The sequence below is a fragment of the Phascolarctos cinereus genome, unplaced genomic scaffold, assembly GCF_003287225.1.
Source record: "Phascolarctos cinereus isolate Bilbo 61053 unplaced genomic scaffold, phaCin_HiC Scaffold_4;HRSCAF=312, whole genome shotgun sequence".
Taxonomy (NCBI): Eukaryota; Metazoa; Chordata; class Mammalia; order Diprotodontia; family Phascolarctidae; genus Phascolarctos; species Phascolarctos cinereus.
In genome coordinates, this window is record NW_027555847.1 from 728644179 (window position 1) to 728668132 (window position 23954).

The 23954-nt window shown below is 45.3% G+C and overlaps 1 protein-coding gene across 2 annotated transcripts; it reads left to right on the forward strand.

Moving 5' to 3' along the window:
* The first annotated feature begins 463 nt into the window (after nucleotides 1-463).
* On the forward strand, nucleotides 464-23754 carry LOC110201733 (uncharacterized). Of its 2 annotated transcripts, XM_020977571.2 has the most exons (6): nucleotides 464-656; nucleotides 2918-3008; nucleotides 4962-5088; nucleotides 5439-5534; nucleotides 14547-14660; nucleotides 17767-23754. In XM_020977571.2, exons 2-6 carry the CDS (start codon nucleotides 2973-2975, stop codon nucleotides 19989-19991), a joined length of 2598 nt encoding a protein of 865 aa, XP_020833230.2. In that variant the 5' UTR covers nucleotides 464-656; nucleotides 2918-2972; the 3' UTR covers nucleotides 19992-23754. The 2 variants fall into 2 exon arrangements, with proteins under 2 accessions (XP_020833230.2, XP_020833232.2); XM_020977573.2 differs by lacking the exon at nucleotides 14547-14660 and having other exon boundaries at nucleotides 17767-23753.
* The last annotated feature ends 200 nt before the right edge of the window (nucleotides 23755-23954 follow it).

Sequence of the window (23954 nt, forward strand, 5' to 3'; positions counted from 1 at the left end):
ACGTCTAGGTCATGTGTCCTTTTAGAGCTCATCTTGGTAAATGGTCTGTGCCAAATGTTTTCTTAAAGAAAAAATGGGGAAGAAACCGGCAGAACTCATTATTGTTCTCACAAAGCATGGAAAGAGGCGGCCCTCCCAGCTTTGCAGAGGAGCCTTTATTGGGCACGTGCTGTACGCACAGCACTGCGCAGACTCTGCGCGTTGGGAAACCAGGGGCCGCTGCCGGAAAACAGCTGCGCGTGGAAAGCAAAGGCCCTCGGTCCAGGGGTGACGGCTAGTCACGTTTCCAGGGTCATGTCCACTGATAAAGTCACGCCCGTTTTTTACGCTGGACCACTGGACGGGGCCCGAGATTCGGGGGGTGACTTCCCTTGGGCCTCGGCCCCTGCTGGAGAGTGCACCGCCCAAGTTGCTCCTCCCGCCGGCTGGGCAGGCTCCGCGCATGCGCAGCAGTGGACCGGGCCGGCGGACTCCATTTCCCAGAGGGCCGGGCGGGCGCGCCCTTCGCCTCCGGGCGGGGTTCCGGCGCGAAGGGGGGGGGTCTCATCACTTCCGCCACGTCAGGCCCCTGCCATCCTGCGCGTTTTTGCAGTCACCTCGATTCCGCTCCTTCCTCAGCCGCCGCCGGGGCCTGGGCCGCGGACTCAGAGTCCGGGGTGAGTCGGGGCGGACGGAGTGGCCCTCATTTCCGGGCTTCAGGGAGGGGGCGGGGGGACGGGGCTCGGCCCCCTCCCCTGCGAGTGCGCAGTCCGAGCCTGCAGGTCCCGCCCCCTCGGCGAGCGTGCGCGCTCATTGGTCAGCGCCTTCTTTCCCTACGCCCCCCTCTGCGTCCTTGCGGCGCTCCACGCCTTCCGGGGCTGCGTGGGGCCCTGCCTTACTTCCCTGAGGCGCGCTTCCCTTAGTGCGGCATTCAAGGCCGGAGCATCCTGGGCAAAGGGGTGAAGGCGGGACAGGCAAGGTCTCCTTGAGGCGGGGCAGGGCCAGGAGAAAGATGCCTTCTGCCCCTCCTCCTCCACCACCTGACCCAGGCCGAGTGACCCCACTCCAGCCCCCCCCCGCAGCGCCACTCCCACTTACGTGGTACCCTCCCCGCCCCTTGGGAAGGCGGCGATGACGTCAGCGACACGTGCCACCCACCCAACCCCTTGAGCCCTTGTAGCAGGACTGCCAGGAGGGGCGTCTGGTCAGGGCCAGTCTGCACGGTCCGGCACCAGGCCCTCCCTCTATCCTCGTCCTCTGTGGCCTCTGCAGCCTTGGACCCTGGGTCACTTCTTCCTCCCCATACTTCTTTCTCCGGGTTCTCTTCTGCCTTTGACCACCAGATCCTCCTCTGTCTCCATCCTCCAGACCACGCCGCCTCACCCTGGGGTCCCTCAGGGCCCATTGCTCTTCTCCCTCTGTCCTACTTCCCCCGGTGGCCCATCAGCTCCCACGGGCTTAATGACCATCCCTGGCTGGTGACCCCCAGATTTCCCCATCCTGGCCCGGCCTCACTGCTGACCTCTGTCTGGCGTCTATGGGTACCCACTGCACGTGCTAAACTGGACAGGTCCAGAGCAGACCTCGTAGTCTTTCCACGGACCTTCCAAATCCCGTGCTCTCATCCCCCGGGCTCCCAGAAGCAGGTCTTCCTGGGTGGCTCACTCCTGTCCATTTTGCCTTTGCTAATCCTCCAGCGTGCCCCCGTCTCCCCTCTGATGCCGCCACCTCCCCTTCCCAGGTGCAGGGCCTCGTCCCCTCATGCCTGGCCTAGGGCCCTAGCTGCCCATCCCCCTCCATTGCGCACCCTGTCCAGCCTGGTCACCCACACACACGTACAGTTAGGCTCTGTGTGGCATTCAAAGCCCCTATTAACATGCCCTCTCTTGCCTTTCCAGTCTTCCATTGAGTGACCCCGGGCTCTAGGCTGTTACGTGAGCAAGACCCTCCATCCCTGGGCTCTGGGCACGATTTCTGGCTGTCCCCGTGCCTAGAACATTTTCCTTCCTGCACTCGACTGCTGACTTTCCACAGGGGGCCTTCCCTCTGTTCGTTATGTCCTAATTATGCTGTACATAGCCTGCTTTGTACGTAGTTGTTTGCGTGTTTCTCCCCCATTAGACTGAGCCCCTTGAGGGCTCTTTTTGTACCCCAGCACTTAGTGCCTGGCACGTAGTAGGTGCTTAATAAATGTGGAGTGATTGGTTGTTTGAAGGCTGGAGAGGTAGGAGGGGCCAGGTTACGGGCAGGTCTGCACCAGGGTGGAGCAGCAGGAGCTGTGATCATTCCGTGCCCCAGCAGAGCGTGAGCCCAGGCGGGTGGGGGCTTCCTCACCGTGGCCCCTGCTGCTCTGACAGCGCTTCCCCGTGGCTGAGGTTTGGCTCTTAATAGAAGTGTCACAAACATCTGTGGAGGAATGCCCCCCACCCCCTACTCTCCTGCCTCAGGGCTGGAAGGCCAGCCTAACGTCCTTCTCCTGTTTCTTATTCTTTCTTAATAAAGGGATGTTGCTGCCTTGTGTACTGTGTACAGGTGATTGCTCCCTCTTCCCCCTACCCCCATCCAGCCCTGCCTTGCCACCAAGTGAACACCTCCCCCGCGGCCTGCCGCTGTTTTTATTGGCATTCGGTGTCCTTTCCTCCCTCCTCTCTTGGTTCTGCTCCTGCACTAGAATTCACTTATACTTAAAGAACCAATCAGTGAGTGCCCAATTTATTTCCAGTTTTTTTCTACCACAAAAGGGCTGCTGGGAATATCTCAGGCTAAGGGCCTTTCGTTCTATCATGGACCTTCTCGGGGTACGCATCTAGTCTTGGGATCATGGAGTCCAAGGGTCGGAATAGTTCAGGAACTTTGCTTGCTTAATTCCAGATGTTTCCAGAATGTCGGTATTAATATACCTGTCCTCACTCTTCATCCCATCTGCCTTTTCCTTCAGGTTGGCCTTCGAAGGACTGTACTTTTCCCAAAGTAAAGGGAGGCTTGAGGACAGAATGGCCTCGGGGCCCCTGACAGCCTGGGCCCAGCAGGTAAGCAGGAGTTTGTCTTTTCCATACACTCTAGCCCAAAGTGCTGACTGGGTCATTAGAGCTGGGAGGGGCCTCGTGAGCCAGGCTAAGAGGAGCTAGGCCCTGAGAAGGGAGCAACTGGAGACTGGATGGCACAGGGGCGCCTGGTGCCCCAGGGTCCTCCTCCTCTGCTGAGGGGTTTGGCTGTGTCTGTCTGTAAACCGCTGCTGTCTCAGCCTTCAGACCGCTGGCCGTGCTCCAGCCCTGCCCACGAGACCTCCTAATAACCCTGTGCACAAGGCGCCATGGTTTTCCTCCGTCCTAGACGAGGGTCGCCCAGGTGGTAAATGCCTGCGGCCAGTCCTAAGCCCAGCCCTCTTCATGGCGCCACAGCTCCTTTGGAAAGGCTCCCAGCCCTCTTCACCTTCACGAGCACCAGCTGCTGCCCTGAGGGCCCTGGCAATAGACCCAGGCCCCTGCTCCCAGCCTGCTCCCCAAGACCACCATTGAGACCAGCCCCCTGTGGAGTGTCTGCACTGCAGGGGGCCTTGAATGCCAAGCCGAGGGAGACAGGATAGAAGGTGATGGCCGACTGTGGTGGGGCCTCTCCCTCCGCCTGGCAGCTGGAGCTTTGCTCTGGGTATGAGCTTGAGGGCGAGGGCTGGTTGACTTTCCTGTCCTGCTGACTCGCACATAGTTAACCCAATGAGCTTTCTAATCCTTAGCCAGCCACACTCCCCTTGGACTCTCTGGGGGCCGGAAAACTAGACTGTGCCTGGCCTTTGTCAGAGAGGGCTTGGGGTCAGCTTGGGTTTCTGTTGGTGGGGGCTGCCTCCTCATCTTCCTCTACACACGCACACCAGCCATGTGGATGAGCTGGCCAGGCCTCTAGCTGACCTGACAAGACCCACGGAGCGTGGAGGGAGAAGGAGTGGGCCTAGAATCCAGTTATCTTCTCTCTAAGGGAGCTGGCCCAAGGTGTGGTGTGTCAGGGCCGGCAGAGGAGCAAAAGCCAGCCCCAGAGCTGGGATCCAGTCTGGCGTCTGCTCTGCACTGACCGTGGGCCCCTGGGCTGCCACCTCACCCCCTCTCTGTTCCAATACAACAGAGAAGAATTGTGGGATCCGAGGGAGAGCAGAAGGGATCTCCCTCATCTTACAGATGTGGAAACTGAGGCAGACCAAGGGGAGGACATACAACTGGATTGTGTATGCAGGGGAAGCTTCCTTCCCTGGACTCTCTCCCATGTGAAGGCCCATTCCGTGTGCCCATCTCGACCTGTGTCAACATCTGTTGAGAGCACTCTTGTCTGTTATCATCATTCTTACTGTGGACCGTGGGGTATCCCAAGTCACTTTGCTTAGATTCAGGTGGTAAACTGGCTGTCAGCGATTCCTTTAGATTTTGAATGTCAGGGTTTTTTTTCCTTTGTTTTGGGGAAGGTTGGAGGCGGTCGGGGTGAAGTGACTTGCCCAAGCTCACACAGCTAGTAAGTGTCTGAGGCCAGATTTGAACTTGGGTCCTCCTGACTCTGGGGTGGTGCTCTATCCACTGCATCAACTTGCTGCCCTAAATATCAGATTTTTAGTAGAAATATTTTTCAAAGATTTCCCCCCCTCTGTCTCTTTCCTTCTCATTCTGGGTCCATAGCTTCTTACACAAAAACCACTTTACACAGCCATTTCTGAGGGGAAAGTGGATGCCTCTGGCACCTGCTTCACACGGGTGTTACAAATTACACGAGCCAAAAAGTGCCATAGAAATGCGGGCTGCTGTTAACTGCCATCTTGCTGCATGATTCAGAACCTGGGACGGCCTGTGCATACGGCAGGCGCTCCCTAGATGTTTCACCCAAGGCATTCAGAAGCCCAGACACCGAGCGCAACTCCCTGTGCGTCCTGCCAGCATGCCCTCTCCTTCCACATTATATGAGGGACAGTCCCTGGGTGAGCACAAGTGTCTTTGGTCTTTCAGGGGTCAGTGACCTTCCAGGACGTGGCCGTGGACTTCTCCTGGGAGGAGTGGGGGCACCTGGGCCCCACCCAGAAGGAACTGTACCGGGAGGTGATGCTGGAGAACTACGGGAACCTGGTGTGCCTAGGTGAGGACCCTGGGAAGAATCTTTGCTTCATTCCATTAGTAAATGCTGTGGGGTGTCTGGAGTGTGGGCTATTTGCCAAGGAGGGGCAGAGGGTCCCTCTTGTGGCCAAGGGGCAGGTCACTGAGGAAAGGTCTTTGCTTTGAACACTGGAAGCTGAAAGGGTGGTGGCCCCCTGACCCTCTGTGCGCTCAGGGCCAGGCTTCTCCCCCAATCCTTGTGACCCCAGTGAAGAGCCCTTCTAAGGGCCCCTGGGCCCCCCCGAGCCCTTCCCAGCACGCGTACTTTCCAGGGCTAAGAGTGGACTCAGAGGGGGCTGAGGGCTCCAACTCTCTCCTGTTTCCAATGGGCAGGGCTTGCTGTTTCCAGTCCAGATGTCGTCTGCCAGCTGGAGAGAGGGGAAGGACCTTGGATGCCCGAGGGAGACGCGCCAGGGAGCAGCCGTGCAGGTGAGTGAGTCAGTGCAGGCAGCTGGGTTGGTTGCGTAAGGGGAGGCGCGTTGCGGGGGGGCCAGTGACCCCTCCTGGCAGCTGCCCAGCCTGTGGAGAAGGGCTGAGCTGCCTCAGCCAGGGAGGGATCGTGTTCTCAAAAGTATCTGAAACCATAAAGGGAGAATGCTGTAAAGGGCAGGATCTTTGCTTGGGTGCACGCACAGAGAATGCAAAGCTACTCATTTCCAACTCTTCTCCAAGTAAAACCAGATTCCCCTGGCAGGATCGGAGATGGCCAGCTGGGAGGTGATGCCCAGGCTGTCTGTGGTGTGTTCAGGTGACCTGCCCCAGGTGCGCCTCAGAGGGCTTACTGTGAGCTGCTGTCAGGAATGTTTGGCAGGTCCTGGAAACCCAGACAGCAGCCACCTTGTGGGAGAAGAGCCAAACTATAAAGCCAGCCTGCACTTATGAAATGCCCACTGTGTGCCAGACACTGGGCTAATCTCTGGCATTGCCAAGGATGTCCAAAGACGGACAAGGTTCCCTTCCTTCATGCACAGGAGGCTCCAAAAGCTAGGAGGGGAGAGGAAGGTGCCCACCTCGGGCCTGGTGATGAATCCTGGAGAGCGTAGGATGGCAGGTCTGTGCCCTTCCACACAAAGGAGGTTCTGGGAAGAAATGTCTTTATTTTCATTCCTCTAAATGAATTTTTCAGTTATTGATAGTTTTTTCCCTCCTTTCCACCTCTTCCCACCACCACTGGGAAGAATGTAGGAAATTTTGTCTTGTAACACATGAGCATGTTGAAATGAGACCCCATCTGCTCTTGTCCATAAATGGGGCTCTCATTCTGCACATTGCTCTGTCACCCCCGTCATGATGTGGGTGGCATTTTTCATTATCTTGTCTTCTAAATTCATAGCCGATCATTTCACTGATCAGAATTCTGAAGTCTTTGCCTTCAAAACAGCTCTGGCATATGCCCCCTCCTCTTCTCTGGCACTGCCACAGGATGGGCCCTTGTCACGTCACAAGGGACTAGAAAAAGCCTTCCAACTGCTCTCCCTGCTTCAAGTCCCTCCCCACTCGTGTCCTTCCTCCACTCAGCGTCAAAGTGATTTTCCTAAAGCATGAGTCAGATCACGTCGCCCTCAGTAAACTCCAGTGACTCCCTGTCACCTCCAGAACCAAATAGTCAGTCCTCTGTTTGGCCTTCAAAGCCCTTCATAACCTGCCCCCTCCTACCTCTCCAGTCTTCTTCGACCTTCTCCCTGACACCTAGTCTTTGATCCAGTGACATTGGCCTCCTGGCTGTTCTGTGAACAAGACACTGTCTCCCAAGTCCAAGCGTTCTCTCTACCTTATCTCCGTCTGCTAACTGCCCTGGCTTCCTTTGAGTCCCCAGCTAATATCCCACCTCCTACGGGAGGCCTTTCCCAAGCCCCCTTAATTCCAGCACCTTCCCTCTGTTGGGTATTTCCAGTTTATCCATCTGTAGCTTGTCTACACATAGTTCTTTTCACACTGTCTCCTTCATTAGTCTGAGCACTCTTAAGAACAGGGACTTTTGGAGTTGCATTAGAAATGGTTCTAGCCCTAACCTTCTTTTGTATTACACTGTGCTTGGCACAGTAGGTACTTCATGAACGTTTGTTAACTGACTGTGTTGTGTATGTCAGCTGTTCTGCTGATTAGTCTCAACCAGATCAGTTTGATGGTCACCACTGTGCAGCATCATTTGAGATCTGTATCGCCAGGGCTTCATCCTTCCCACCTTTTTTCATTATTTCCCTTGAGATTCTTGACCTTTTATTTTGTTATTTTTTCTAATTCCCTAACGTAACTCTTTTTGAGTTTGATTGGTACAGCACTGGATAAATAAATTAATGTAGGTATTATTGTCATTTTTATTACATCGGTTTTTTCCAACTAGGACCAATTGATAGTTCTGCAGTTGTTTAGGTCTGTCTTCCTCCATGTTATTACTGCTTCACACTTGGATTCATATAATTCCTCTGTGGGTCTTGGCAGGTAGACTCCCCAGTATTTTAAGTATTTCTCTTTTTATCTCTTTTTGATAGATTTTGTTGCCTATATGCAAAAATATTGGTGATTTATGTAGGTTTACTTTGTATCCTTCATCCTTGCTGAAGTGATTGTTTCAGTTTTCTCGATTCTAGGGTTCTTTTCAAGTACGCCATCAAATCATCTGAAAAAAAGTGATAACTTTTTCTCTTTCCCTCAATTTGTTTGTCTTGTCTTATTGCTATAGCTAGAATTTCTAGGACTATTATATAGTAGTGGTGACAGTGCACGTTCTTGCTTTAACCCCGACCTTACTGGAAAGAATTTATCCACATTACCAATCATGCTGGATCTTAGTTTTACATAAATACTGTTTCCTTTATTAGGAAAAGATCCATGTACTCATGTGTTTTCTAGTGTTTTTAATAAAAAATGAGTATTGTGTTCTGTCAAAAAACCTTCCCTGTACATGTTGCCATTTTTGTTGTTCAGTTGTGTCCACCTCTTTGCGACCCCATAGCGTTTTAATACTGGCCATAGGGTTTTCTTGGCAGAAATGCTGGAGTGGTTTACCTTTCCTTCTCCAGTGGATCACTTTTTTGTCCCCTTTGATACTGCTATACTCCTGTGATTTTTGTTGTTCTTATTAATATGGTCAGTTCTGTTTATCAGCAGCTGGGTGGCATAGTGGACAGAGTACTGGACATCTGTCCTTAGACACTTACTGTTTGATGCTGGGCAGGTCACTTCACCAGCCTACCTCATTTTCCTCAGCTGTAAAATGAGTATTGTACTAGCACCCAACTGCTAGGATTGTTGTGAGGATCAGATGAGGTAACATTTGTGAATCATTAGCACAGTGCCTGGCACATAGTAGGGCTTAATAAATGCTTATTTCCCTGCTTCCTTCCTTCCAACTTCCTCCTGAAACCTAGTCTAGTCTACTGTTGTCAGGACCAGGTAAGATCTGCCCATGCCACTCAGTTGTTGAGCTTGAACAAAGCTCAAAGCTCGAGGCCAAGATGAACAAATCAAGGAAAACTCAATACCATAAGGAAACAGCATTGGTTAGAGAGATCAGAAGGAAGGATGGATTTATTAAGAGCTTACTTTAAAAATATTCTCATTTTTTCTCACAACAAATGTAGGAAGCAGGTACATCATGACCCCATGTGCAGTTGAGAAAACTATGGCAGAGAGAGTTTAAGTGACTTGCCCATGATACCACAGCAAAGTTTGTGAGGCTTGATTTGAACTCAGGTCTTTCTGACTTTGAGTCCAGCACTTTATCTGCTGTGCCACCTTGCTCCCTCTAGGGAGTAACTCCAAAGAGGATTGTAACCCCACGAAAAGTGCAAGTAAAGTCTGCACAGAAAAAGAGTGTTTGGGGACTACAGGACAGCTGAAAGTAATAAAAGAGATGAGCACAGAGAAGCTAAGAGGAAAGAGTGGCACCTTAGAACAAATGGTGGAAAACCTCCTTCAGTATTGGAATGTCCTTGAACTTATATTGGGCCAGATGGAAGACAGCAACTCAATAGACAACAAGAAATATGAAACAGATCCAAAAGATTGGAGGAAAAGAAAATGTAAGAAATATAATATCCAAAATAATTGACTTGGAAAGCAGGTCAGAAAGACATAATCTAAGAAGGAAAGGAACAAGCATTTATTAAGTGCCCACTATGTACCACGCACTGGTCTCAGTGCTTCACAGAGATCATTTCATTTCATCTTTACAACAACCCTAGCAGGTAGGTGCTATTATTATAGCCATTTTATTGTTACGGAAAGTGAGGCAGGCAGGTTAAGTGATTTGCCCAGAGTCACACATCTAGTGTCTGTTCTGGATTTGAACTCAGGTTGTCCAGACTCCAGAACCAGGGCTCTATCTACTGTACCACCTAGCTGCAAGTTATCAGGTTATCTGCAAACTCGTCAGAAAAAATTGTCAATACCAGGTATCAAGAAACTATAACTAAAAACTTCCAGAACTCTTTGAATCAGAAGCCAAAGTCAAAATGGAAATAATCCTGTCACCTCTGAAAAGAAACTCCAAATTAAAAACTCCTAGGAACACCATAGCCCAAATCCAGAACTTATGGGTAAAGGAAGAAACACAGGCAGCCAAAAGGAAGGAGTTCAAGCACCAAGTAGCTACAATAAGCATCGTATAAGACTTAGCAGTTGCCACCCAAATAAGAGCAGAGCTTGGAATACAATATTCCAAAAGACACAGGATAAGACAACCTATGCATTAAAAGCAAATATAATCATTTTGGGAGAAATGGACATTTAATAGAATAGAGGATTTCCAAGTGTTCCTGATGAAATAACCAGAACTGAATAGATATCTTGAAATGGAAATGCATGTGCCAAGAGAAACATCAAAAGATATATGTTTAATCAAAATAGAATATGAAAAGATGAATTGTTTACATGTTAATTGGGGGATGAGAAATAGATGTTTTCTCAGAATCCTAATATCTTTAAGGGTCGCAGGGCAAGGTTAAAATAACAGAAGGCCTACTGATTTTTTTGATGGTCTTAGAAGACAAAAATGGGAGGCACGGGATAATACTGGAGAAGAAAAGATGAAAGAGGGTGAAGGAAATTACTATTGCATAAAAGAGGTGTGTAAGTGGAAGTATATATAGCCATCCAGTGCTCAGCAGTGCCTGGCACATGGTAGGCATTTAATAAATGCTTCTTGACTGGCCAAGTCAATCAATCCATCAAGGAAATCAATGGAGGGAGTGAAAGGGCATCACATGAATCTCACTTTCCTCTGAATTGGGTCTGGATTAAGACTAAACATAATTAATTACACAGAGATTTTGCTATAGAATTACATGAACTCAGAAGGGAAAGAGAGGACAGTAATAAGGGAAGGGTAGAGAAGAGTCTGAAGGTTAGGTAAGTAAATTGTCAAGGAAAACAAACTCTGTTGTTAGAGAGAACCCTGAATGGAAAGTGAAAGGAAAAACTGGCATTGAAGGCAGGGGAGGGGCATGAGAAGAGCTGTACCAGAGAGGAAAAAGGCTGTTTAAGATCACAAGCAACATGCAGACTCACACTTTTCTACCACCTTATTTGTAAAGAGAGAGATGCAAGCAAAGAGCTACCTTGCTTTTGGACTTCTTTGGACCTCTCCATCATGTCTTCCTTCACCAGGAAACTTATCATGGGGAAATTTCATTATCCTGCAAAGTTAAATCTGCCTGGTACTCACATCTCATCAATGTCCTCTGTCCTTTTGATTGGACTCTCTTATTGGAGGGCAGGGATATGGGCTCCAGGGTTTCCATTTAAGGAGGGGGCACACCTCAGTCTTCTCCCCATTTACCACCAGCTGTCCTGCTCTTGAACTTCTCCATCATGCTCCCATACCAGGTACCTTCCTCCTGTCACCCCCCCCCATTGCTTTTCAGCTTCCTTTTTTTTGTGTGTGTTGTCTTGCTTCTAGTAGATTGTAGGCTCCTTGAGAGCAAGGATTGTCTTTGTTTTTGTTTGGTATCCCTAATGTAGCACAGTGCCTGCACACATTGTAGGCACTTAATAAATGTTTATTGACTGAAAAGTACCAGAGGACAGAATGGAGGAAAATATACAATTTACAGTCAGAACTTAAGCATGTAAATGAGATCAAGTCAGCCATAAAATGGAAAAGAGTAGCAGATTATTAGAAAGCAGGATCTGATTATGATGTTCATAAGAAACATGAAACATAAGAATTGGGTCTAGAGCAAAATCTCATGCTTCAGCTAAACTCTCAGCAACAGGGATAACAGTCACATTTCAGATAATACTATCATAAATAGACAAGATACAAAGTGAGAAGTGGGGAAATTAAATTGTGTTTAATTTCCATAGGTAACCAAGATAGATGTTCATAGATAACCAAGCAATATTAGTACGTGTGTGTGTGTGTGTGTGTGTGTGTGTGTGTGTGTGTGTAGGATAACATCTAAATAATTAAAAGGAAAGTAATTGAATTGGAGTGAGAAATAAATAGTAGCTCTGTAATAGTGTGGGGACATAGCATACCCCTTTCAGATCTAGACAAATTAACTGGAAAAAAAAAAAAGACATGAAGGACCTGCATAATACATTGGGGGAGAAAAAAAGGTATGATGTCTTTCTTGTGATTACTGCATGGGAATCAAAAGGAATTTACAGGGGCAGCTAGGTGGAGCAGTGGATAGAGCACCAGCTCTGGATTCAAGAGGACCTGAGTTCAAATCTGGCCTCAGACACATAACACTTACTAGCTGTGTGACCCTGGGCAAGTCGCTTAACCCCATTGCCTAGCCAAAAAAAAAAAAAAGGAATTTACATACTAGTGTACACTATACACGGTACTTTTATAAAAATTGACCATAAAAGCCTCACCACAAAATGTTGAAAAGCAAAAATACTATTGAACAAAATGCAATAAATGGTATATTCGATAAAAGGCCTAAGAATTAAAAGTAATCAGAGACTAGCATAATTCTAAAGAATTGATGGGTGAGTTAAAGAAAAATTGTAACAACAGAAAATGTCATCAAAAGAGATGATAGTAATGAGAAAATATGCCAAAACTTACGGGATGTAGCTAAAACAGATCTGAGGGTAACTTTTATATCTCTAAATGCTTTCATCAACAAAAGAGAGAAAGCATAAATGAAAAATACATATAACTTAAAATACTTGAGAAATCAAAAATCTCAAACTAATAAAAAAGAATTCACAATTGAAGAAATAAAGAAAATTATCACAAAGTCCTTCACCAATCCTATGTCAACAAAACTGATAAATGAATATTTAAAAAATATAAAATGCCCATATTAATAAAAGAAGAAATAGACTATTTAAATAATCCAGTGTCAGGAAAATAAATTGAACAGACTACAGATGAACTCTCCAAAGGGAAGAAAATACTATAGAACCAGATGAGTTTACAATTGAAAGCTATCAAATTTTCAAAGAACAGTTAATTCCAAAACTACATGAACTATCTGCAGTCATAAGAAAAGAAGATATTTCAGTCTGTATGAAACAAATAGGTTCTCAATACCTAAACCAGGGAGAGGCAAAGCAGAGAAAGAAAACTACAGACCAATGTCCCTAATAAACATTGATGTAGTCTTAGAGACAGATTAAGTCGCATTAACTTTAAAATAAGAATTTGCTTGTGAATCCATCTTGTCTTCGGGTTTTTTTTTCCTTCTGAAAGTTCATTCATGTCTTATTCAGTTTGTTTTTCTGAGTTTGAATTGTTTAAATTCTCTGTTTCTTACTCCATTAATCCAGGCAGTTTATGTTTTTGTAAATATTTGTTTATTGTAGGCTTATACCTAAATACCCCATATAGCTGGACAAAGTGATTTTCAGTTATATCCTTAATTTCTTCTTCATGTGTAGTGAATTCTCCTTTTTCATTTTTTGGTCCTGGTAATTTGGTTTTCCTCATTCTTTTTAATCGGATCGGTTAATGGTTTATCTATTTTATTGTTTTTTCCCTTCTAAAACGATTTAAATTTTATTTAGTCAGTGTTTTTTTGTTTGTCTTTGCTTTCAGTTTTGTTTATCTCTGAGTTTCAGGGTTTCTATTTTGGTGTTTAATTGAGATTTTAGAATTTGTTGATTTTCTAGGTTGGTTTTTTTTTAAAGTTAGATGTCCAGTTTGTTAGCCTGTTCTTTCATTTGTTCATGCAGCTTTTTAGAGATGTAAATTTTCCTCTTAGTATTGCTTTAGTTGCATCTCCAAAATATCTTTATGTTGTCTCATTGTTATGATTATTTTAAATAAAATTTTGGTTATTTCCATGATGTCTTTAAGCATCCAGTTCTTTAGGATTAAGTCTCCAAAAGACTTGTCATCTTTTCTTCAATACCCCTTAATTCATATAATTTTTATTGCACTGATGTGAATAAAGAATGTGTTTAATATTTCTATTTTTCACATTTATGATTTTTTCTGTCCTAACATGTAATCAGTTTTCATAAAGGTGCTGCACACAACTGACAATATTTATATTCCTATTTGAACTCCATACTAGCTAGATATAGCATTCTATCATATCTAACTTCTCTAAAATCTGTTCAAGCCTTAATTTTTTTCTAGTTTATTACTTTTACTAGATTTTTCTAGGTCTGAAAAGGATATGTTGAGGTCAGACACTACTTTGATTTTATTATCTATTTTTCCCTGTAAATCATTGAGGTTTTCCTTTAAACATTTAGGTGCTATGTCATTCATTTTATTTTATGTTAAGTATTAAAGATGATTTATTGTCTATGGTACCTTTTAGCAAAATACAGTTTATCTCTTTTGATTAAGTCTATTTTTATTATTTCCTTGTCTTAAATAATGATCACTACCACTGCTTTTTTTGAGTTCAGCTAAAGTGTAATAAATTTTGCTCCAACCCCTCATCTTAATGTTGTGTATCTATATGTTCCAGTGTTTTTCACCAGTAGCACTGTTGGTTTCTGCTTCCAGATCCATCTGCTTTCCATTTCCCTTTCACAGTCACAGTGTTGACTCATTGATGTCTGTCCCTCTTGTTCTTTTATGTTTTTTCCTAGCTTTTGCTCTCCACCCCCTCTTCGTTTTGTTCCTACACACACACACACACACACACACACACACACACACACCTTTTTTTCATTTTACCCTCCTCTTCATGATCCTACCCTCTGGGCTTAGAGTTTGTTTTAGTTATGTCTAATTCTTACATGAATCTACCCTTCCTGTTAGTTCCTCCATTAGTCTCTCTCTGCTCCCTTCTGTTTCCTTGTTGAGTACTTTATTTCTACACCAAAATTGTTATGTGTATATTTAATGTTCTACCTTCCTTTGAGCAGTTGAGATAAAAGTGAGGTTCAGGTAATGCCTGCTCCCCACATTTGTATAGATTTCTGGTTGCACACTCCCATTATGAGCTATAATAAGGTCTCCATTTCTCCTCTAATTTTTTTAACCTAATAGACATTTTTTCTTCCTTTTTCTTCTTTCAGGATCTTCAAAACATGACAAAACTCCTTACAGGCCCTCTCATAAGATTCCCTCTGTGAGCCCTGATGTTGATGGGATTCTGAAGGGGCATGCGTATCATCTCTCCATATTGGAATGTAAACTGCTCATCCTTTAGTCCACCTTCAGTGTGATTGCTCATTCATTTACCTTTTTATAGTTATCTCGAGTCCTCTGCATTTCAAAGTTTCTGTTCAGTTCTGGGCTTTTCTTCAAGAATTCTTGGAAGTCCTTTATTTCATGGAAGGTCTTTTTCTTTTTTCCCAACTGTAGGATTATACGCAGTTCTGCTTAGTTAAGTTATTCATGATTACAGGCCTTTATCCTTTGCTGTTTGGAAAAGAGAGAGGAAGGGAGGGAGGAGAGGAAAGGAAAGGGAAAAGGTAGGGAAGGGGAACAAAAGGGAAAGGCCTGGAAAGCAGAGGGACTTGGTGGAGCAGAGCTGTTTTCAAGTATTTGGAGAGGGATTCATGCAGTGGATAGAGCACTGGGCCTGGAGTCAAAAAAACCTGAGTTCAAATCTAGCCTCTGACACTTACTAGCTGTGTGACCCTGGGCAGGTCTGGTTGCCTCAGTTTCCTTATTTGTAAAATGGGGATAATAACAGCGCCTGACTCCCAGACTTGTGAGGGTCAGATGAGATCATTGCAAAGAGTGTAGGCACAGTGCCTGGCATGGAGTATGGGTTCTATCAGTGTCGGCTATAATTACCATTATTATTATTCTCAGTGGCCCCGGAAGGCTGAAGCAGGAGCATAGGCAGAAGCCACAGAGAGACCAGTGTAGGCTTTGAGGAAAAGTTCCTGAGCAGGAGAGGTCCCCCAGGAGAGGTGGTTGCCTGGGGAGGCTGTGGGCAGCCCTTCCTGGGGGATAAGCCTGTGTGGGCAGGGCTGGAGGCCACAGGGCAAGTCCTGCTCTCCAGTCTGGGATGCCGCCATTCACTGCCCACTGCTCTGCTGTTCTGGAAAGGTTCATATTCATGCTGAGGAAGGAGTAAGTGGTGCTTCTTCTTAGCGTCTCTGTCCCAGGAAATGCCTTCTGAACTGTCAGTGTGGCTGCTCATTTCATTGTATGAAGCGTGAAGGTGCAGCATCTGCTGAATAGACAGTCAATTAATGAACATTTAGTAAGCACCTACTGTGTGCTGAGTCGTGCCCAACTATGATCCCATTTGGGGTTTTCTTGGCAAAGGTACTGGAGTGGTTTGCCATTCCCTCCTCCCCTTCTGATAGTCTCTCTACCAAATTTTATTCAATAATAAACCTAACAGTGAATAACTCTAATGGGGTAGCTAGGTGGTTCTGTGGATAGAGAGCGCTGAGCCTGAAGTCAGGAAGACCTGAGTTCAAATCAGACACTTACTAGCTGTGTGACTTTGGGCAGTTCACTTCACCCTGTTTGCCTCATTTTCCTCATCTGTAAAATGATCTGGAGAAGAAAATGGCAAACCGCTCCAATATCTTTGCCAAGAAAACCCCAAATGGGGTCACAAAGACCCTATTGAAAAACAGTTCAACAACAGCAAAAGTGTCTGTGAGAGGGCGCTAAGATTGAGAAGGACTAGGAAAAGCTTCTTGCTGAAGATAGAACTTTAGCTGAGACCTGCAGGCAGTCAGGGAAGCCGGGGAGCAAAGGTGAGAAGGAGAGAGTTCCAGCATGGGGGCAGCCCTTAAAAAAGCCTGGAGTGTATTTTAGAAGAAGAACCATGAGGCTAGGGTCACTGTCACAAAGTATGGCAGGGGAAGTAAGGTGTAAGAAGACTAGAAAGGTAGGAAGGGGCTGGGTTATGAAGGGCTTTGAATGCCAAACCAAGAATTTTGTGTTTGATCCCAGAGGTAACAGGAGCCATGCTAGCTTATTGGATAGAGGGGTGGCATGGTCACTCTGCTCTGTAGGAAAGTTACTTTGGAGGGGGGAAGCAGGGGAGACTTGAAGCAGGCAGACTCTCCAGCAGCTGGAGCAGTCGTCAGAAGTGAGGTGATGAAGGTCTGCACCAGGGTGGGGGCAGGGTCAGGAGAGAAAGGGACATGTATGAAAAACTTTACGAAGGCAGAAACCATAGGGCTTGACAACTGATTGGATGTGCAGGGTGAGAGTGGGTAGTGGAGAATGATGCTTGGGTTGTAAACCTGGGGGACTAGGAGGATGGTGGTGCCCTCAGCAGTAGTAGGCGAGTTAAGACAAGGGGAAGGTTTGGTGTGTGAACTGTCCAGTTCTACCCCTACTGCTATTTGCATTTAACTGCCCAGCTTCAATTTCCTTATCTGTAAGGTGAGGGATTTGGATTATATCAGAGGTTCTTAACCGGAACTTTTAAAAAAATAGTTTGATAAGTGTATATCTATCTACTTGGTTTCCTTGTGATCTCATATATTTTGTTTTATGCATTTAAAAACATTCTAAGAAGTGACCCATAGGTTTCAGCAGATTACTAGAGGGGTCTATGACATACAAAAAAAGTTAAGAACCCCTGGACTAGATAATCTCTAAATTATCTTCTAGCCCCAACAATCTGTGAATCGGCCTGTCTAGTTCAGATTGTCAGAACCCACAGTCTTTTTCTTGAGCTGATGGTGGCCTATGTATTTTCCATCTATTTGTCCTGGTTCTTGCCTTTAGAATTGCTCCAAGCAGGGACACTCTTGTTTGTAGAGAAGCTCTCTGGGCTGGTGAGAAGGGCCTTAGCGCTGGATCACAAAACCTTGTGCCACAATTCACCTTGGACGCTGATTAGCAGCATGTTCCCGAGCAGGTCCCCAAGTCAGTCTGAGCCTCAGTTTCCTCTTTTGAGAACATCCTAGCTGACTTGCCTTCTCCATGTTATAGCTAAGGAAACTGAGTCTCAGGATAGTCCCATTACTCACCCATAATCCCACAGTTAGTATCAGGAGGATTTGAACACAGTTCTTCCTGGTGTCACTACCAACGCTCAAGAATTGCTTCAGTTTCTTGTACATCACAGACCTAGGTAGGGCTGTTTCTGGGCCTGTCTCCAAGCCCACCCCTCCAAGATACACTTGGCCTTCACATAATAATGGTGACAACAATAATACATATTTGTGTAGGCCTTGAAGGATTTTGAAGAACTTTACTTATTCCTATAGAGCTAAAGTTATTTTTGCCAAGAACATTCCTTGATAGATTAAAAGCTGTGTGTGTAGCAGGCGATGCAGAGGATATTTACTCTTTGTTTTTTTCTTTCAGTTTGGGAAACTAGACTTGAAACTAAGGAGTCAGCTTCACATCTGAGACCTCTGACGCAAGAACCATCCCAGGAAAGACTTGAAAGAGATAATCCCTGTGCTTTCAGTTGGGGAGAAGCCTGGAAATGTGGTACTCATTTAGAGAGGCAGCAGGACAGTGAGAAGAGTGTCCCTAAATACGATATATATAGAGAGAGCAAGTATAATGAATGTGGGAAATCCTTTAATTATATATCAGACCTCATGGAGTATGAGCCAGTTCATGTTGGAAAGAAATGTTATGAATATGAGGAATATGGGAAGGCCTTCTCCAGGAACTCACAGTTTATTGAACATAAGAAAGTTCATACTGGAGAGAAGCTTTGCAGATGTAAAATCTGTGGGAAGGCCTTCTGCCAGTGCTCAAAGCTTGATCGACATCAGATGATTCATACTAGAGAAAAAGCTTACGTACGCAGTGACTATGAGAAAGGCTTACACCAGAGAGCAGCCCTTATTCAGCATCAAACTATTCATTCTGGAAAGAAACCTTATGAATACAATGACTCTGGGAAAATCTTCAGCTCAAGATTTATAGGACATCAACGAATTCATACTGGAGAGAAGCCTTATGAATGTATTGACTGTGGAAAGACTTTCCATCATAGAACAGGACTTACTGAACATCAGAGAATTCATAGTGGGGAGAGAGCTTATGAATGTTATGAATGTGGGAAAGCCTTCTGCCAGAAACCAGGACTTATTCAGCATCAGAGAATTCATACTGGAGAGAAACCTTATGAGTGTAAGGAATGTGGAAAGGCCTTCTGTAGGAATTCACAGCTTACTGAACATAAGAGAATCCATACTGGAGAGAAACCTTATGAATGCAGTGAATGTGGAAAGGTCTTCCGACAGCGCTCAAAGCTTACTAGACATCAGATAATTCATACCAGAGAGAAAATTTACATATGTTGTGACTGTGGGAAAGCCTTCCACCAAAGCTCAGCACTTATTCAGCATCAGACAATTCATACTGGAGAAAAACCTTATGAATGTCAGGAATGTGGGAAAGCCTTTAGCCTGAGCACACGATTATTTATACATCAGCGAATTCATACTGGAGAGAAACCTTATGAATGTATGAACTGTGGGAAGGCCTTCCATCATAGAACAGGACTTACTGAACATCAGAGAATTCATACTGGAGAGAGAGCTTATGAATGTTACGAATGTGGGAAAGCCTTCTGTCAGAGAGCAGGACTTACTCAGCATCAGAGAATTCATACCAGAGAGAAACCTCATGAATGTAAGGAATGTGGGAAGACTTTTTGCCAGAGAATAGGACTTACTCAACATGAGAGAATTCATACTGGAGAGAAACCTTATGAATGTAATGAATGTGGGAAGGCCTTCCGAGTGAGAACACAGCTTACTCAACATCAGATTATTCATACTGGAGAGAAACCTTATGAATGTAATGAATGTGGGAAGACTTTCTGTCAGAGCTCACAGCTTACTAGACATCAGATAATTCATACTGGAGAGAAACCATATGAATGCAATGAATGTGGGAAGGCCTTCCGCCGAAGTGCTGGGCTTAGTCGACACCAGACAATTCATACTGGAGAAAAGCCTTTTGAATGTAAAGAATGTGGGAAGGCCTTTAGGCTTAGCACAGCACTTACAGAACATCAGAGAATTCACACTGGAGAGAAACCTTTTGAATGTAACGAATGTGGAAAAGCCTTCCGTCTAAGCATAGGACTTACTGAGCATCAGAGAAATCATACGGGAGAGAAACCATATGAATGCATTGAGTGTGGGAAAGCCTTTAGCCAGAGTACACAGCTTAATCGGCATCAGAGAATTCATACTGGAGAGAAACCATATGAATGCAATGAATGTGGGAAGGCCTTTGGCCAAAGGTCACATCTTACTCAACATCAGACAGTTCATACTGGAGAGAAGCCTTATGAATGTAACGAATGTGGAAAAGCTTTTAGTCGAAGTACAGGGCTTACTGGACATTTGAGAATTCATACTGGAGAGAAACCCTATGAGTGCGATGAATGTGGGAAGACCTTCCGCCTAAAGACAGGACTTGCAGAACACCAGAGAATTCACACTGGAGAGAAACCTTATCAGTGTAATGAATGTGGAAATAACTTTCGCCTGAGCAAACAGCTTACTCAGCATTACAGAATTCAAACTGGGGAGACACCTTATGAAGGTAAAGCCTTGTGAATGTAAAATTTTCAACCTGAGTACCAACTTTGCCAAAAATTAGTTCCTTCAAACTAGAGAGAAATCCTGTAGAGGAAGTAAATTCTGGCTAATTTCCCACAGAAGCAGTTCCAAACCATTTCATTCTCTTCTGAAATCCCAAACCAGCCACTCATATTGCAGGTGACTTAGACTCTCAAAATACTTTTTTAAAATTGTCACAATCTGACAGGAGCTCGCCCTCTTTTTTCTTAGTCATGGAGAAAGGGTTCTTCCTGCTCCTTGACAAAGCTGTTTCCTTTTATTGTCCCCTAGATCTTATCTCTCTCCCTCCCATTCCTATCCAGTCGGTCTCAGATCTTGTCCATTTTACCTTTGTAACATGTTGAGCACTGTTCCTTTCCACTCACCTCGTTTGGCCACCTAGCTCCAGGTCTCCTCTTTTGTCAACAAGACCTTTGGAACAACCTTTCTGTTGGCCTCCCTGTTTCCTGTACCTCCATGTAGCAGTTTATACGCCACAAATTGTGCCGTCAGAATGGCCTCTTAGAGCAGAAGCCTGATCTGACGTGAGTCTGTTCAAGAGTCTTCAGTGGCTTCCTCTTCCTTCCTGCGTGAAATAATAACTTCTCTTTGGGGGTACTTCGAGCTCCTTGTATTCTAAAACCATCCTACCTTTCCAGATTAACTTCACAGTTGTTCCCCTTTACATACTCCATGTATTCCAACCACATTGGCCTTCTTTCTTTTCCATGAAGGTGGCACCACATCTCCTTCCTTTGTGCCTTTGTACGAGCTGTGTCCCCTGTGCCTGGAACATTCTCCCTCTTCAGCCTCTTAGAGTCTGTAGCTCTCATCAAGGCTCAGCTCAGACTCTGTCTTCTGTATTTATTAGGGCTTTCTGGGTTATCTCAGTATTGTTTCCTGATGACTCCAGGTTTCCATGCCCTGTGCCAAATACCCCCCGTCCCGTCCACCCCCCGTCCCGAGTCCCAATCATTCTGCTTATATGTTGTGCTTGTGTGCATATTGCATCCCATAAGTAGAACTGAATTGAATTGTATTAGAACAATACACCCGTCTAAGACTAAGATCCATTCCCTTATAAATAAAAGCACTGCGCTACAAGGCAGTTCTTTAAAAAGTACAAATTCTGTTCACCACCTAAAAGACTGCTTAATCAGTATAGATTAAAACAGCAATAGATAGGACATACTGCCCAGCACAATCTTGACAAAGTTAAAATCTAAAAACAGATTGGAGAGAAATAGCCACCTTGTTATACTATGAGATGACGCAGGGTTGGTGCAGAACAATTTGTCATTCCCAATAAGAGCTGCATTAACCACTGAAACTATCCAGTGTCCTCCACCCTTGAAGCCCTCCTTGTCCTCTTATTTCTGCTCATGCCTTGCTAATCCTCACCACTGGGTTACCCCCACTGCTCCTGGAGAAAGTCACACAACTGTGTTAAGTGGGTCCCTTACAAGTGGGTGTTCTCTGATCTCAGCTCTGTCTTCACTGATGTCTGCTCACCCTTTTATTTGTCCCAGACGGATCCACATCTCGCTGCCTATTCCATACTTCTCCACCTCTCACTCCAGCTCAGCTGCAAATCTTGCCTGCTCCTTTACCTTGAAAAAAAACTGGAAGCTGTGTATTGAGTGTCCTCTTCTTTACAATTTCATGTCTTAAAACTGCTCCTTGTCATCCTACATTTCTCCTCTGCTTCATCTCTAATGAACAAATGAAGTTCTCCTTGTCAAAGCCCACTTCAGTCAATCAGTAAACACTTTCTTTTTTTGCTTTTAGGAATTGGGGTTAAGTGACTTGCCCAGGGTCACACAGCTAGTATCAAGTGTTTGGTCTGAGGCCGGATTTGAACTCAGGTCCTCCTGACTTCAGGGCTGGTGCTCTATCCACTGCGCCACCCAGCTGTCCTCAATCAGTAAACATTTTTTAAGCACTTACTATGTGCCAGGCACTGTGCTGAGTGTGGGGATACAAAAAAGAAGCAAGACAAACTGTCCTCAAAGAGTTTACACTCTAAGGAGGGAGACAACTTGCAAACAACTTGATAGGAAGCAGGCTATATACAGGTTAAATAGGAAACAATTAACAGAGAGAAGGCCCTGGAATTAAGAGGGGTCCATCATTGTTTTTATCCTACTAAATCTCATCGATGTCTCTGAGGTCAGATTTGCCTCCTGGCATTAAGACCTGTGGTTGCCATGGTTTGTTGGGCATTTGTATGTAGCTGCTTGAGGCCATGACTTTGACTTCTGGCTCCTTTCTTGAGTTTTGTCTCCTGAGAATTTCTGAGTGTCTGAGTTGTTATTCTTCCTCCTTTGAGGCTACTTTTTATAATAGCTAACTTTGGAGATGTACACAGGCAGCTTTCTCTCTCTCCCATCCTCATATATAAATGTATGTATGTATGTATGTGAATAACCAGGCGGTGGAGATCTCTGGTGGCAAAATTCTTAGTTACTTGAGCCTCTGGAGGGCTGTAACTGTCACTGAAAGCTAAGCCTCTCACCTTTCCTAAGGGATTGGGGAAGAGCAGAACAGGTGATGCTGTCAGTTGGTCCATGATAAGGTGGGCTGCACCCCAGACTCCTGCGCCCTGTGTACCTGGTCTGCTGCTACTGAGTGCTTTACGCCAGGCTGCCACCCCAGGAGAAAGGGCAGAGACACCACGTGGGGTGCTCATTGGTCTAGAGAGTGGTCACTAAGGCCCTGGCAACAGCTTCACCAGAAGTTGATTAGAGCATCAAGAGACCAGTTGCCAGGAAAGTGAGAGCAGGGATGCAGCCGTGAGGTCAGCACTATACTCCAGGGCCAAGAGGAGCATCTGGGGACATCCTCGTGTTACTGAACTTGCCCAAAGGGAGATGCACATCTAAGGCAAGGATTCTGTTTCCCTTCTTATATTTCTTGCTCCAGGAACAGCATGTCTTTGTCCAAAGTTCGTCTTTCTCTACATTCCTGTTCATCTACCCTTTAAAAGCATTATTAAGATAAAACTGTGGTTAATCTCTGCATTAATGGTCTGTATGTATTTCATTTGCTTAAATGCAGGTGGGAGGGGAGGAGATAATGAATAGCTAAATATATAAGGAAGAGGAGTGTGATAGCTTCTTGCCTCCAGGTGGCCAAGATCATTGAAGGACAGGTCTTCTAATGGCTGGAACGCTCAGCTGGAGGCTCAAGATGAACAAAAAGATTCTAGTGATATCTGGATTTCCCTCCCTGGGCCAAAGAGCCTGAGGCTGGTTGGGTAGCAAAGGAAAAGCTGGGATTCACTGCTCAAGAGCTAGTTGCCTTCAGTGCCTCAGATTTCTTCTGCAGCATCAGAGGGAGCTAGTGCCTAGGGAGGGCGCTTTAAAGAAAGGCACAGCTAAAGAGAAGCTGGTACAGAGAATGTCACCCCTCCAAGGGTGGAGGCCAGTGGTGCGGAGGAACTGGTTTTCATAAGTCATCACAGTCTTCAGCTTACACTGCTAGAAGCATACCACCAACAGATGCTAAGAGGGCAGTTGCCTGAGGATTTTTTTAACTTTAAAAACCTTTCCCTGGATTTAGAATCTTGGATATTGTTTTAATTCTTTCTCCCTGCTGCTCTTCAACTGAATTTTCCAGCACCACTACTATAAACATTGAAGATATCTTTTCTATAATTTTTCCCATTTTTAAATAATTTTTATGCCATTTCAGGTTTATTTTGATGCATTGATTTTGGAGTTTAATAAACTTTTCTTTTTATAAAGTATGTTTGTTCCTTTCTCAGTGAAATTTTATAGCCCAATTTTGTTTTAAATTCTGTTTCTACTGCTGTTTTTTCCCCCGATTTGGTTTTCTACTTTTCTGTTATAGTTGCCTTCATTGTACTCAATCTTCTGCCTTCTGGTGTTAAATTTACATATGAAATTCCTGTCTTCCCATTATGCTTTTTGGAGGCTAAATAGGATTTAGTCACCTGTT